This window comes from Euprymna scolopes, chromosome 8 (assembly GCF_053919585.1).
Source record: "Euprymna scolopes isolate OS-2025 chromosome 8, ASM5391958v1, whole genome shotgun sequence".
Lineage (NCBI taxonomy): Eukaryota > Metazoa > Mollusca > Cephalopoda > Sepiida > Sepiolidae > Euprymna > Euprymna scolopes.
The window spans coordinates 31,372,591-31,390,221 of record NC_136489.1 but is presented as its reverse complement, the minus strand read 5'-3'; the positions used below and the strand labels follow the sequence as shown (position 1 = coordinate 31,390,221).

The following is a 17,631-nucleotide window of genomic DNA, read 5'->3' as shown; positions in this document are numbered from 1 at the left end:
GCTGCTAATGGGTAAAAATTTAAGTGGAGGTCATCGGATTTTTATCTATTTGTCAATTATTTCACGAACGCGCATGCATTACAGATTCCTTATGTTAAGAATAAGTGGGTTTTGAAACACATTTTTAAATCGTGTCAAGCTGACGTAATGGTTATCTTACTTGACTCACTGCCTGTATGTTTTGGTGTCGATCTCAGTTTGAATATTCTTTTATTTATAAGAAGTGAACTGTTTAGAAAAAAAAAACATGTCTCAGTTTCTTTCCGTTTTTTTTTCTTCATTTTATTAAAGGTATTTCTGTTTATAATAAATAACAATTCTTCATTAATTACAATACAACATTTATGCGTATTTTACGAGCGAGCAACATCAGGCGGCCTGCTAGTGAATCAATATTTATAAGCAACAAGAAAAACGAAATATAGATGAAAACTTACTTAACGTTCGTTCCCTCTTCGAGCCGAGTCTGTTTTGTTCACGCCAACTCTTTTTGTAAATATTTTTCCGTATTTTGTGTATCTGAAATAAATAAAATAAATGTAAGGCAATAGCAGATTTATTAAAAAGCGTGAAAGTCTTTCATAGTGACATAATTACCTGATTTATTGAAAGGCGTGGAAGTGCTATACAATGATGTAATTATTATAGTTGTGTTGACGTTTCAAATTTAATGTGCAACTGTGCAAAAAGCAATCAGAATTCAAACGCCATATGATCAATTTCATTCACAATTATATATTTTTATAATAATCGCACCAGACAAGGTGTGTAGATACTTGGGGTAAGGAGCTACCCAAATTAAAAAGAAACTTATCGCAAAGACAGTCTTTAAAAATTTCATAGGTAAACGGAAAACAGTCAGCAAGAAGATCTACACATCTGTACCTCTTTGAAAAAAGACATTTGTATAAAAAAGTTGTATGAAAACGTGCTATCAGCACAGCAATTTAATGGAGACCAATAGACCACCGAGTCAACCGAGCTGGAACAAAGGAAGAGTGGAAGAGAGCGAACAATTTTACATGATTCATGCCTTAATAGTATTTATTGAAACATTAAGAAAAGCAGCATCATGTCTACTACAGAGAGATGGTAGAGAAGTACATTCAAATCATTGGGTCACATAAACGTTTCTAGATTTTTATCAAGGGTTTTCTGCGTTTCATCAAAGACACTTAAATGAGAGAGATTCACAAGCAGAAATATGACAACAGTATCTTATACATGGTTTGCTAGTAGATTTGTATAATTAGAGAATAATCTTAAAATAAATCCCGAAGCAGCAGAGTTATGCCAAAACCTTATCTAAAGACGACCTCGGCAGTTTAAGGGATCCTCCGTGACCAGGTCTAGCCAAGAATAAAATAAAGTAGCAAGAAATAAGGAAAAGAATTTGGCTTCCAAGAGTGATCATTGTATTATTATCATAATTATATATATATATATATATATATATATATATATATATATACATATATATATATATATATATATATATATATATATATGTTGTAAAGTTCTCAAACTTTACAACATGGCCCGGAAGAAGAAAAGGGGAAAAAAGAAAGAAAACAACACACTGAAGATGGAGTATACCTCTGAAATATATTTGTATTGTGTGTGTGTGTATATATATATATATATACATATATATATATATATATATATATGTGGTATTTATATCTATGTTTATCAAACATTGACAGTTCAAAGCATTTATTAGCAAAGTCAGAAATATTATAATACCATAATCGTCCCTCCTCCTTTGCTCTCTTCCTCCGTGCTCTTATCATTCCTTTATCTTTACTCAACTCTTCGTTTTCTCTTTTAATTAATTCTATCTTTCCAGTTTTCTTAAATGCTTCTCTAATTATTCGCCATATGCTTACATTAATCGCACTTGAGCAAGATAAAACATGTTTTATATATATGTATATGTTTTTCTGACGAGCGATTAAAAATTATAGTTTATTTCATAACTTTAAATAAACACTATTTTGAAACAGCTGCAAATAAATATAATTTCTTTTATGTATGGGTTTCATTCTGAACTTGATTTAAAAAGTGGTTCAATCGTCAAAACACACACGCAGACACTCATATATATATATATGTATATATATATGTGTGTGTGTGTATGTGTGTGTGTCTATATGTGTGTGTGTGTGTGTGTGTTTGTGAGCATAGATAAATGATAGCGAAAAAGAGAGATAATAAAATGGATTTCTTTGTCTTAAGATACGGCATTTTATTTGTATACCAAAATGGTCCGTTAATAATGAGAGCTGGGCAACTCGCTGTCACATCTTTTGCGCGTTCTTCCTTTTCTCCGTTTTCTTTCACCCAGAAAACGGTTGTCTGGCCCCATTTTCTAAAGAAATGAAAGCCGACTCTACAATTACAGCTAGAGATTGTTCATTCCGACCATGGAATCCCAAAAAAGAATCTCAGTTAACCTCGTGTGCCACTAACCCCTTTTTTCGACTTCTGCGTTTATCTATCTTATTATATCTCTTTATTTTATGGCGGTTTTAACCCAGTGTCCTAGTAACCTTCATGTCTGCCGGTCGCTGACTAGGTCAAAAGACTACACAATAAGATTAAGACAGATTTTTCCTCTTTCTTTAGCGATCATGCTTATTTTAGGGATGGGGTTAGGTAGGAAGACAGCTGTGCACGTTTAAGAGGCCATATCAAAAAAGAAAAAAAAAGGTTAAAAAAAAACAAACAGAAAAGAACACAAATACTCATAAAACAATAAAAACTATTAAAAAAAGAAAACAAAATGTTTTTTTTTTTTTTGAGCAGTGGGTTGGTTGGAAGAAGTTGTAAAAAAACCCGAGGTTTGGTCGGGAGATTAGGGATCGGTTGGTCGACTTTAGATAATTTGGGAAGCGGGTTGGGTAAGAAAGTACGTAGTGGCGTGATGGAAAGAATGCTAAGCTGGGGTTTTTCCATGAAGTTAGTTATGGGAGGGTAGAGAGGGTTTTCCCTCTCCGCAGGATTGAGCTGGAAACATTTATACGTAAGTATACTGACACACACACACACACACACACACACACACACACACACACACACACACACACACACACACACACATATATATATATATACACTAGCCGGGTCCCCCTGCGTTACTCGTCGTAAACTACGCTTAAATATATTTTAATTTACGTAGATTTCGTATTTATTATTATTGAATCAATTCTCCATCGATTATTTCATATTATACCATCATGAAATGTGGAATATAGACTTTTGTCTATAACAAACCGAGTTATGTGTTACTCAACGTTGCGTCTTTATTTTGAGACTTCCCCTGGATGAAATAAAGACAAAACGTTGATGAACACATAACTCGGTTTGTTCCTTTTTATTTCTCGATTTCGTCGGAATATTATTTCCATTATTCTATGACAACAGATTCCTCACGCGCAATGAATCCGATAATATTTCAAATCGAATGTATAATAAACATCACTTTTAACTATTTGCTATCCGGCAATGCAATAGAACTGCAGTAAAGTCACAAAGCTAAGTACTTTTTGTAATGTATGATTATTATACGTCTATTCTACGGGATATCGAGCAGCTTCCTTTGTTTAATCCATAAATACTCTTAGTACTATTTATTAAAATTATGTTTAAATTGTTGCACATCCTTTGTAATAATATAACTAAAAGAATCATTATGTTTACTGGTTCTCTAAGATCAGCGAAGATAAGCAATGTATAGCCTGGTTAGTAGTAAAATGGGTGGCCAATTGTGAATACCACGTGCTGTATGTGCTCTATACGTATGTTTCGACCTTGTTTCCATTCATTTATACTTAACAGAGTTTAAAATAAACTTCGTAACCTAGTAGGTGATGTACTCTTTATATATATATGATAAGTGGTGACGCCTTTGTAAAAAACAGTGCCCAATCAGAAGAGATGTGGCCGAGGATTGCGCAATTTTTTTTTCAATTACACTCACAAGTATAATTACAGAGGTTATCCATTGTTTCCGAAGACTGAACGGAGGCCATGGTGTTGACTTTTATAAAGATTGCATAAACCGAAAATTATGATATACTAAACATTAAAGCACATCACACACACGCACACACACAGACACACGCACACACACACGCGCGCGCATACGCACACACACATATATTATTGAGAGTGACGGCTTTTCTGTATGTTAATATGCAAATCAAACAATCACACACACATACATTTTTAAAGATATAACGTGTAATAGCACGTGCAAGATTCTCTGTTCCCATCAGCCGCTAACCATCTTTGGCAACAGAGTTCCGGTGGCTAAGACGGTACTGCCACCCCTGGCGCCACCAGCAGACGTTATTACCAAAGAGAGAATAAAAACAACGTTGTTCATATTTACGGATTCATAACGTCTTTTTGAAACAAATTAACGCTCACCCAAAAGTTAATCACCAAGTCATACCGCATAAACACGAGGAATAGTAATTTGTCACGCACGTTTTATCTTTGCTCCTGTTTTGAGTAAATTTGCATTGATATTCATGATTTATTATTGTAGCTTTTTTTTAACTGCAAAAGTATTTATTTTAGCTAGCATGAACGCCTGCTAAAGTCCGGTCGTAAAGTACGCTTAAATGTTATATTTTAATTCTTGCAGATTTCGTATACATTATGATAGAGTTAATGTTCTATCAATTTTTATGTTATAAAAATGCGATTACAAAAATAAAAAATATATCCATATGACTTGGGTGTATTAGCTTGAATCAAAACCGAAATACAAACTTATAAAAACACCCACACACACACACAACACACACACCCCCACACACACACACACACACACACACACACACATATATATATATATATATATATATATATATATATATATAACTTGAGTTCCTTCAGCCATAATCGAAACCGAAACAAAAATTTATGAAGGATGTAAGTGTGACACACAAAAGAACACACATGCTATCGTATTAATATATAGGTTATTATTATTATTATTATTATTATTATTATTATTATTATTATTATTATGGTGATGATGATGTCCGGTGTCACATTTTGTGTCTGGCTGTTCTTATTGCCGATTTTATGCTGATAGGCGGATCATAACACATTAGCATAGGACATCAGAATGCACTTACCGCAAGCTTCCTCCTGTTTCAAACAAGGCAGTTTTCTGAAGTACTCCTACATTGCAGTTGATCCGAACTTTCTCAATCCACTTGCTGTCACATCGTTTTGTCACATTCCCCTCGGCTCCCATCATAATAAGTACAACTTCTACCATCTTCATCTTCCACAATCTTTTCATCTCCTGTTTCAAATCTTGGAAATTTTCCAATTTTTTCTTTTCTTTTTCCGCCAGATTCACATGAACCGGCACTGTTATATTAATGTCTTGTGTATATTTTCTTTAAATAAGACTAAATCTGGTCTCCTTGCTTCAATCACATTATCACATTGAATATTTATATCCTCAATAATTTTACATTACCACTCTCCACTAACCCTTCTGGAACGCTCGTACAATTTTCATTGCATTTCAACCATCTTTTCGGGCATATATCCCAATAAGCTTTTCTCGCAATATTGTCATGCCGTCTCTTGTACTCCTTTTGAGCTAACTTCTAACAACTATTGCCGAGATAGGATGTTGTACGATCTCACCACAGTCGACACAGGGAACTTTCAGCCGTTTTATCGATGTGATATTTCACATAATTTGTCCTGAGTGCTTGCTTCTGTGCGGCACATATTCTTCTTCTTCTTCTTCTTCTTCTTCTTCTTCTTCTTCTTATTATTATTATTATTATTGTTATTATTACCTGCTCCCCAGTTTGCCATTTTTCGGAGGGTGGTCTTGAGGTTTTCCTTGCTGATTTCCTTCTCTGTCCCTTTGATATGACTCTTTCTTCATTTTTTCGGCCAGTCGGCATTTCTGTTATGATCCTGTCCGCTTCCCATATCTGACTTCAATAGCGTTTTGTTTCTATCGGGTACGGTTTTTCTGTTCTTGTTTTTTCTTCATTTCGATTTTGGTAAAATTGGCTTTCACTTCTTCTTCTCCCTTTCTTCTTTCTTCTTCTTCTTCTTCTTCTCCTTCTACTATTGGTGATTGGTACGATATTGTTAAATATATGTATCTGTCTTTTTCTTTTAAAATTTGAAGCTTTTATGAAAAAGTGTAAATGTTCTTACTCCTTCTCTATCCAATCATTATTTCCATAAGAAAGTATTCGACCGACCTTTAATATCTAATTCCTATTGGTAAATTACGGTAGAAAGTTGACGTTGCATTTACTTTCGACAATTTTCTTACAAGTAAGTTACGATTTATCAAGACCCACTCGAGAAAAAGGGTTAATGAGTGCACATGGGTCAGCGATCGTTTTAGTGAGAATTGGTAAGAATAAGACGTTTTAAAGGAACGAGATCGCAAAATATTGTTCATATTAAACCTGAAGATAACCATGTTGTACTCAGGTCGGAAGCCAATCACACAAAGTTTCACAGGCTGCAGTTCTAGGAAAGAAGCTTTGTTCATAAAATTTGCGTTTAGATTTAGGCACTGATATAGATTAAAATAACTTAATGATAGTGGTTGTAACTTGACGAGTGTATTTTGTAAATGTTTGGCGGGGGAAGGCATTGAATGAAGCTCAGACGATCACTTGCCGTATAAATTAACAGTGTTGCAGTCCGAAACATCTCTTCTATGAGAAAGAGGTTGTAGAAATGATAAAAAAGTATCGATTACTAAGTTTCGAAGACGGTTTTGAACTGCCATGGCAGGATAACCCCACTCTTCTCTACTTTTGCCATTTAGTTCTCTCTTTCATCAGCTACGTTTCTATTAAATGGGGAAGAATGTTGTTTTCTGCATTCAAATCTATCCATTATTACATTTACCATTAACTGGTTCTTCATTTATAAGTAGTACATCCCGTCTTTCTCCCGGGTATTTAAAACCAAAGGAAATTTCCTTGATTATTTTGTTCTTTAAAAACATCTTATCTGTGGACCACATTCCCACGGGAGTAATTCCATGCATACTAGAATATAGATGTCTTCAAACCAGCACACACTTGTCGAGCAGTTCGTTATTTAATTAAGCGCTGGATCACTCTACCGCGATAAAGAGTTGCTCACACCTGCTGGTATCCTGTATCTCTACAAAGTCACCATTCAACTCTGCATGAAATATTGTTGCCACTTCTGGGCTGGTGTAGCTACCACTAGTCTCTCCCTCTTACACAGAATCTAAAACTTAGTTTCCAACCTAATAGCTTCCTTCATGTTAACCCTGATCCAACCTATGTCCCATTGTCGCAATGTTGCATCTTTGTGTTACTTTTATAATTACTTTAATGGAATTTGCTTTGGCCAATTTGTAGTATTGTTGTCCCCTCAACGTAGTTAACTCCAGATAACCGACCAACATCAAAATCTCACGTTTTCAATATACATGTCTAGTCTGAAATTTTCTTTCCTCATACTACTAGTCTTTTAAGTCCCCCCCCCTGTAACCTGCTTTCCCGACTGAATCAACATACAAAACTTTAAGTGTAGTTTTACCGATCAAAGCGCTGCTCAGCTCCCTGTTAGCATAGTCATTAATTTATAGTAGTCACCCCGACGTTTCAATGGCAATCTATCTTGTTTGGGGTTAATCTGAGAAAAACAAAATAAATAAATACAAAATGAAAATTACTTATAATATACCAACTAAGCAAATTGATCTTTTTCCTATAGTTTCGTTTGGAGCTAGTAAGTCGTGACTAATTATTATTAAACAATATTATTTAATAAAGATACGATCAATTATGGGTCCAGTGTTGGTAACACAAAGCGTTACTATGTTCGCGTTCAACTCGCAACAAGGGTGAAAGCAGTTATACACCATGCCAGCACCCTTCCAATCATCCATCTCTGTAGAAATCAAGATCAACTTTGCCTTACATTGGTGATCTGAGATTAAGCAAAAGTTTTACTATTGTTTTAGTTGCAAGAGGTTAGGGGAATAAAAGACGGGAGGTGACACACATATCCAGCTTTTGTATTTCGCAATGTATTTAAATTCTTTTGTTTGAAAACAGAAGCAATATGTTTACGAGTATAATTACGTAAGGCAGAGAAAAATGAGTCAGTTCTGAGAAAAAGTATCATGTTACTTTGTTAGGGAGACAGTTGTGTAACTATTAAACAAGTTTTTCTTCTATTTATTGCTTGTAGCATTTTCGGTCTTTGATGTGACAGAGGCCCAATCAAAATTTAGGTTTTTCTTTGTTTTCTGTTAGTTTCTGGTCGTTTGATGCGACAGGGATCCGATTTCTTATTATGTAGAAATATATATATTTAATATTGTATTGTACTTAATATAATGATTTCAAAAGTTTAACAAAATGACTTCGGTACCATCAGCTGGAATCTAAATCAAAACATTCAGCCTTCCAGCCTTTGTCATTACCATCTACCAGACGGATGAGGAAAGATAAACAAAAAATTAAGCTAAAAATGTATATGTACGCATGCTTTTAGAAGTTATTTGATTTACTTTTTCCAAGGTCAATTAGTTATTTTTCAATTTTAATATTTTAGGAGCAATTACCACAAAAACCAAATCGAAATTCTTGTTGAAGTCCAGTACCCTCTATATACGAATTTCAAGTGTGTAGACTAAATATTCAGAGAAGGGGTTAATAGAGATGATTCGCACAAAAAGACAAAGTCATTTTTATCTATCTATCTATCTATCTATCTATATATATATATATATATATATATCTATATATATATATATATAGAAATCGATAGATAGATATATAACATGCAAGTGTGCTAGAACGTTTTCATCTGAAACTCTACACAATTATGCAGAATGTAGAAACTATGCATAAAAAGAATTAAGCGTAATAATGTAATGAGAATAATAAAAAGAAAATTAATAAGTATTTAAAAAATTTCCGTTTTTTCAATGGAACAAGCAAATTAGTGAACCTGCTCGCATATTCATGACTAAGTACATTAAGAAGTTTGTTTTAATAATTTTTCAATATAAAACGTAGGCTTTTAAACTCGTAAAAATTAAATTAATAAAATAACAAGATACGCTTAAAGTATATTAGTCAGAAAGTTCTATGGGCAAATTTTCGCTTGACTAAAGTGTTAGATGGTGTCTTCATTCGTGCTGTAGGTCCGAATAATGGAAATGCGTTACAAATTCACAGGAAGGCAAGTGTGGAATTTCCACAGGTTCCCATGGATTTAATATATTATTAATAGATAGAAATTAATATATTATAATTAGATAGAAATTAATATATTATTAATAGATATAAATAAATATATTATAATTAGATAGAAATTAATATATTATAATAAGATAGAAATTAATATGTTATAATTAGATAGAAATTAATATATTATCAATAGATAGAAAATAATATATTATAATTAGATAGAAAATAATATATTATTACTAGATAGAATATGACTGAAATATGTTTACATCTCTCTGAAAAGTAAACGAATATTATCATGCTTAGCTATCTCCGGCTGAAGTAGATTGGGCACTGACATGAGCATACTCTTGACAGTTTTCTGAACTGTACTACTCTCGTGCTGTCTCATTACAAATTAGAAGCGGGTATTTGGTTTTAAAAGTCATCACTCCCTCTACCTGTTTTGTCAATATACCTCCCCCTTCTTTAAATTGCTTGCAGTATGGTTGAGGAACTCTATATACACCTTGTATGTCACTCTCCGGAATATCAAGAAATTAGCAAGTGCTATACCTTATATATATATATATATATATATATATATGTATATATATATATATATATATATATATATATATATATATATATATATATATATATATATATATATATAAGCAAACAGTTAATGAAATATGTTAAAAAAACACTTTGAAATGAGTTAAAAACATATTTAATCTGAAAAGGAAACACTAGATAAATGGATAGTCCTTAATCCGCGGAGTTTCCAAGAAATACTCTCCTTCTCATCAGAGGGTAGGAATTAGCAAAATGCGGGATCGGATTTTGCATGCAGAAGTATTTGATGAAACAACAAATAAGTCAAAGATCTTACTTGAAAACAAAATAAGTTAAGCAGAGGGAATATGGTAAAGAAAAAGGTGATTACACATTAATGGTAGTCTGGTGGAAGATAAAAAATCCAGTGACGGTAAAATCCAAATGTAAAACTTCAAGGAAGTTAAAAGAATTTCCATTTGTACAAGTTCTCTAGTGTTTCCTTTTCAGATTAAATATGTTTTTAACTCATTTCAAAGTGTTTTTAACATATTTCATTAACTGTTTGCTCATATTATAAGCTCTATTTCCTATTTGGTTTTATCGAGCTTTTATATCTGGCTTAGATAATTTTATAAATATTATTCTTTAATATTTATAATTTACTTTAATTTTACCATCTTGGATCATTTTGGTAAATTCAATTGTAATTTTCATTTTATATATATATATATATATATATATATATATATATATATATATATCATGTATCAGGTACAATTCAGAATGAATATTGTTTACCCTTTTTTTACAAAGGCGTTACCACATATCACGGCCCAGAGGTCACTCGACGAAATGGTGTATTGTAGTCATTGGGGCAGTTGCATAAAAATCGTCTGTGGTGGAAATATGGTAGAAGCAGATTATTAATTAAGACGGTTCAATAAGGATTTGCTTACGTTAGACTTGAAAACGACCATATTGTACTAACTGGAAAGCAGACCAGCGGAACAAAGTTCCACAGGCGGACAGTTTTAGGAAAGAAGATTTAGTGATGGAATCCACGTTTAGGTAGGCACCGATAGAGAATGGGGGAATTATTGATAACTATTTTGGCTAGAAGAGTGTTTTTTATGAGAAATTGGCGCGGTGGGGGCCATAGATTGGAGCTCAGTCGAATACTTGCCATGAAAATTACGATAGAGCAAAAACAGACTCAAAACATCTCTTCGGTAGGAAATAGGTTGCAGACAAGAGAAAAGAGCATCTCCTACTAGATAACGAAGTCGGTTTTGAACGCTGTCAAGGCAGGATAGGATGCTTCGGGCAACTCTTGAGAATGTGATTGGAGACATCGTTGATGAAGATCAGAAGGAGAGTTGGGCTCAAGATTAAACCCCGACGGATGCCAGCATTATTACTGTGAGCTTCTGCGGCGAACTTACTGTAAATTAACACTGTTTTTATTCAGTTATACTACTAACAAAAGGAAAGATGTTGTTTTGGTAGAATGCGCGTTGTTCAAATTGGAAAATTCCTAGATTGTAATAAACTATTAGATCGGCAAATAGGTCCATACTAGATTACTGGAAGCCGCACGAAATAATAAAGTCATATTTATGTTTTCTACAGTGTTCTGAAAGACTTTTACAAATGTGATAAAAGTCGCCATTTCTAGCCGTGAAACAATATTAATATTTGACACTCGAGGCGTGCTGTCCAATCATACAATATGAATTGATCTAATCATGTCTGACCAAATTGGACATAGATTAATAAAAGCGGCTTTTAGTTTCCTAAGAAATTAGTTCTGTTTTTATCTTAGAAAGTGATGCAGCATTTATGTCTTGACCCCTCGTATAGCATGATACCATTTTTTCTATTATTCGCCATCCGTGATCATAATAAAATATCGAAATATTAGTTATAGTCTGCGTGGGTTTATCTACGCTCGCTGAAGGAACGTAAAGGTGGCTCCGCAGGTCGTGAAATCATATTAATCGTACAAAGACATGGGGATCGGATTCACCAAAAAAGTACACTATCAAGATATGAAATGGTTTCTTCTAAATTATTTCAAAATTACTTTTTCTTTATCTGTTGAGTGATTAGTTGGACGACTGTGCGATTTTAATGTTTGTACGAAAATAGATTCCTATTATATGTTTACCAATAAAACAAACAAACAAACAAACAAAAGCGGGATGAAAATGAAAAAAAAACCCAAAAAAAACAAAAACAAATACAAAAAAAACAATATGTCTGGTTGGTTGGTTGTTTTGTTTTACGGCATATCAACCATTTTCAGGTTATTTAATGCCGAATCTGGTGATTTTGAAGAACGATTTTTTAATATAGTATATTTGTTTTTTAAGTCGTATTCTATTTAACCCATAGTTGGGACCCTAACAGGTGCTAACACTCCTAGTGGATCTGGGAGCAATAACAATTAAAGATGGCTCCACACTCCCTAAGGCCCGCAAGCTGGGGCCTCACCATCAGATAAAATGCGAGCATGAAAAGTAATATGATTAAGATTAAACTTAGAAAATTAAAAGGTTCAATATCATATGCATTGTCAACAATCAATAAACATTACTACCCACTTCTTAAATTGACTAAGTAAAAAAATCAAATAAAATACGTAATTAAATAAATAAACAGAAAAAGGGACAAAAAGAAGACAGAAAGAGAATTAAGACGTTGTAAGCGAAACATTATCAACCCTAGCACGAAAAAAAAGAGCGAAACAGAATTAACGGGATACCTCGTAAGCGAGAGATTATCAGCCCTAGCATGGCAAAGAGCATCACTTTTGTTAACGCTCTCTATATAAACCAAATAACGCATGCGAGCGATATTCCCGTTATGATTTATAGAGGTGTCGACGCCGAAATGTTGCTATGGTAATCAACAGTCAATCAAAAAAAATCGTCATTGTTGAAAAAGTTGCTATGGCGACCAACAGCCAACCAGAAGAGACCGTCTCTCACGTTCCTTACTTATTCTGAAAATATTTTAAACCAGCAGTTTTATCATAACTTTTATTTTAATGAACGAAAATTGAAAAAAAAAAATTTAAATAGATTAGATGACCTTTGAACTGTAAAATTGTTTGAAATTTGACCGTAAAATGAGTGAGCAGAGATACTTTAAAGTAGTTCTAAATGAGTAGAACTCACACTTAACTACGATGGGCGTGCAATAAGTAATGCCCCTGACCCACTTCCAGTTGTCTGATCTAGCTGGAATTTTGCATGTGCAATGATTTATATCTCTACGGGTTATGTGGCAAACTACAGCTGTGAACTAATTATGGTTTCTGTTTTACAGGTGTTTGAACTGGGTCAGGTGTGAAATGGAGCCTGTTGAATGTCGAGCAGTGATCCGGTTTTTGTATTTGAAAGGACGCACACCACAGGAGACTTTTGATGAACTGAAAGAAACTTATGGTGATAATGCCCCATCATATGACCTTGTATAACGCTGACATCGTGGATTCAGACATGGCCGGAAATCTGTGTATATAGCTCCTAGACCTAGTCGCTCCCCTTCTGCCATTGATGAGGTAACTGTCCGTCAAGTTGAGGCTGCCATTTTGGAAGATCGGCGCATTACTATTCGCCAAATAGCCCAAGATGTCAAGATTAGTACATGGTCTGTGGAAACTATCATTCAGGGCCATTTGCATATGCATAAGGTGTCTGCCAGATGGATTCCCAGGTTGCTCACACCATTCCAGAAGCAAGAACGCGTCGAGTGCTCGAGGATGAATTTGGAGATGTGCCAAGAAGATGAGTCAAAGTTTTTCACAAGACTGATTACAATCACTATGATCCAGAGACTAAAGCCCAGTCAATGCAAACTCCTATCCTTACATCCTCAACGCTCTGATCCACATCTGGCATCAATTGGGATAGATGGCTCTCGTCTGGGTGAGGCCCCGTGTTTTGACAAGCTTCTGGGTTTGACCTTTACTCCTGATCTGAAATGGAACACGTACATCAAGTCTGTTGCCAAGGTCGCTGGAAAGATGGTGGGATCCTTCTACCGCTCCAGAAGATATCTCACTACTGATGCAATTCTCTATCTATATAAAAGCCAAGTACGCCCAAGGATGGAATACTGTTGTCATATCTGGGCAGGAGCTGCTAAAAGCAGCCTATCCTGCCTTGACAGAGTACAAAATAGACTTCGTGGCTTAGTGGGGATGCCCTTTTCTCTACCCTGTAACCTCTCTCCCACAGAAGAGACGTTGCGAGCCTATCCTTGTTTTATCGTTATTTCCAAGACAGGTGCTCGTCTGAACTCCAATCTCTGGTCCCCCCTCACCAATCTTTCACGAAAAACACCCGTCTAGCTGAATCCACTGTGAAAAATGTCCCCCACTCTTTATCTGTGCCTAAATCAAAACATAGATTCCATGAACAAAGCTTCTTTCTTAGAACTGCACGCCTGTGGAACTCTGTTCCGTCTGCCTGTTTCCCACCTGACTACAACTTGGTTGTCTTCAAGTCCAACGTTAACAAATTCCTAATGAACTGCCCCCTTAAGTAAACACTTCATCAAATCTCCACACTAACGTACTGTACTTGCAATAACCCTTATCCCTGAGTATCTTCCGGGCCTTGATAAGTAGTGATCACTGTGTAAAAAAAAAATGCAGTGGAAGCACTTGGACTCACCACCTCCAAAGATATATATAATTATGATTAATAATTTTCAAAGGTAAACCATTGATATTTTAATGAGGTTTATGCCAGTATGCTCAATACCAAAGTTAAGCAAGATATAGCGTTTATTTATTTTACATAAGCATGAATATGATGCGGAGTATACTTTTGTATATGCAATATACCCCGAAAGGCTTTTAATTACGTGTAACTGGTTGACTGAAACATGCTCATGAATTTGTAGCGGCAGTTTAATGGCTGTATAAAATAAATGAAAAAAAATTAATATTAGTGGCCTGGCAAAAACAAAACAAAAAACAACAGCCGTAATTCATTCCAAATCAGCAAAACTGAAGCAATCCTGCCAGGAAATTATATATATATATATATATATATATATATATATATATATATATATATATATATATATACACACACAAATGTAAGCAAATTGGGGCATATTTTATTGGCTTGAAAATATAGGTTATTTTTTTTTACCAATTATCATAAAATTTTAACCATAGAATGTTATTATAATCTTAAAAAAAGCCTCCAATTTATCATGTAATTTCGTCCCATAGAACTAAAGATATGAGCATTTCAATATTTAATTTGGCTACGAGTATAGAATTGTCGACTATCAACGCGATGGTTGTAGGTTCAATCCCTGGTCAGAGAAAGGTGATAGTTTAATCGCACTGATAAGTTGTGATAAACCGAAACAGTTATGTATGTAGATGACCCTACCTTTTTTGTCAATTCAAATCTCAGTGACTATTGATCAGAATTTAACAAATAAAAACCCGATGGAAAGGTAATCACCTGACTTGTGAAGTGGGCTATGTAACATTTGCCCTGAAGGTCGCACATTAAGGTGATGATCCATCTTCTAGAGACTATTTTTAGCATCTTTTTGTACAGCCATAAAATGTTTCAATCATAGTCATTTGTTTTTCTAGTTTTCCATACGAATTACAAAATATCTGATAGAGATCTGAGATAATAGATTTACGAGTGTACAAGGATTTCTTGAAACTGGAGATACTCATAATCGTACCTTATTTCTAAAAGAGCAACAGAGGGGAGATATAACATATGAAAATATTTTGAATCAAGTCTCCCCTTGTGTTATTGCAGATGATTTAAAACCATAGTACAAGTTTTAGTCTCCTTTCCATTAAGGCCTGAGGTTTTGGGGAATATATATATATATATATATATATATATATATATACTTTTGTACGTGCGTAGTTGCGTTTATGTGGAATTATAAAGTGAAGTGTCCGTTTAAAGGGAAACATGATAATAGAATTCTTTTCATAATTTACCGATATACTTTGAGAAATAGGTTGAGCGTATGAATACAACATCATATTAATTTAAGAGAGAAAGAGAGATAGATAGAAAGATAGATAGATAGATAGATAGATAGATAAAAGGAGGGCTGTCAAGCGATAGAGTCTGAGAAGGTGAATAAGCGAGAGTTAGAAGGAGAGGGAGTGAAAGAGCAATAGCGACGGGAATAGAAACAAATTTGTTGAAAAAAGAACACAATGACAAATCCCGAAGGCCGAACGTGTTCGTATTCTCGTTCCAATTCTAAGCACCGCAGCCAAATGAGGGTGAATGGGTCAGTCTTTCATTCAAAGGAAGGCCGACCGCAAAGATTGGGTCAGCTGAGTGCAATAACGGAAGTTTGAGTGAAATGTTCCAAGTTGGTCACTGACAATAGATTATTATCTATAATTAAATGAGGGCGCCTTCGCTTTTGTTGTGGAAGAATGTATTTAGCGCAAATGGTATATTATCTTAAAACAAATTAATTCAGTCCGAATATACAGATATCTCCCCCTATTATTACACCCACCTTAGGCGTACACACAAATACATACAAACTCATATATATATATATATATATATATATATATATATATATATATATATATATATATATATATATACATTTTTAAAACGGTATTATACGTACACGTGTTTCGCTGCTCTACAGCTGATCAGCATTGTTTGAATGTATAATGGCTCGAAACTTGAACCATAATACAATCAAATTACGCTGATGAACGGTAGAGAAGCGAAACACATGCATGTAGAGTACTACTTTAAAACAGTAAAATAAAAATGATATATATATATATATATATATTTATATATAGTCTTGGAAGTGTTTTAAACTTTAAAACTATATAGAAAAAAATTATTTAATTTTTATATATTTTATCATTCATTAGAAAACTATTTCGTCAGTAAGTCATTTAATCACCTGCAACCAATGCATCAACTTGCTCGCTCGAATTCACTATAGTCCTAATATTAAATTAAAGGATCATCAGTTTTTTTACCTTTGATTTTTAAAGATGATTTTTTTTCACTTTAAGGGTTGTCTTATACGCCGAAATATATATATAATATATAATGTCATTGTCGGCTGTCTTTCTGATTGTCTTTTTGTGTGAGGCACGGTCTCTACTAAACTACGCTGTCAATTTTGTGTATACTGGCTGGAAACTTGATATATGAGGGATTTAGACCCGTGGAGCAAATTTGATTTGAGTTTTAAAAGTTAAGGGGTCAGAATTGAAAGAATTAGCACTTGGCAAGCGTAAGTCGACTAAATGTGTTATTTCTATGCATGGGTGTCTTCACCAATGTCTTTTTTTAAAAAGTTTTTATGTTGGTATGTATTTAGAATAAACGCTTACAAAAATTCTGGAGAGATACATTTTCTTGTTTCAATTCTAGCTGATGGTACCCAAGTCATATGTTTTTAATACTTTTGAGGTCAGTACTACGTATTGGGTGGAATATAATAATCAATAGAGTATTAGCTTCATAATTATAAAAATACAACTTTCATAAATTGACGTATATTGAATCATATATTTTGAAAATATACTCAGAAAAATGGCATTTTCATATATTGTAACGAATAATGTCGTGTTTTTACTTACTTGTATTTCCTGGAGGGTAATGGGAAAAAAAAAAATAAAAAAAAATAGATCGGTTAAAAATGTGTAGAAATTTTTACTCCCTTTAAAAATGCATGCTCTGGATGTGGATAAAAAATTTAAATTGTTTCAATATAGAACGAATTCTCCTTTACTTATGAAAGTCAGAATGATTGTGGAGCATCAGAACAGATACCACACATTGCT

At 33.9% G+C, this 17,631-nt stretch overlaps 1 protein-coding gene across 1 annotated transcript in view; it reads right to left on the bottom strand.

The window, feature by feature from the left end:
* Positions 1-17,631, bottom strand: part of LOC145283517 (zwei Ig domain protein zig-3-like) — a 120,999-nt gene that overhangs the window by 45,423 nt on the left and 57,945 nt on the right. The window contains exon 3 of the mRNA XM_080132360.1: positions 438-519. Within this exon, the coding sequence (XP_079988486.1) occupies positions 438-519 (82 nt within the window). The remainder of the gene's footprint in view (positions 1-437; positions 520-17,631) is intronic.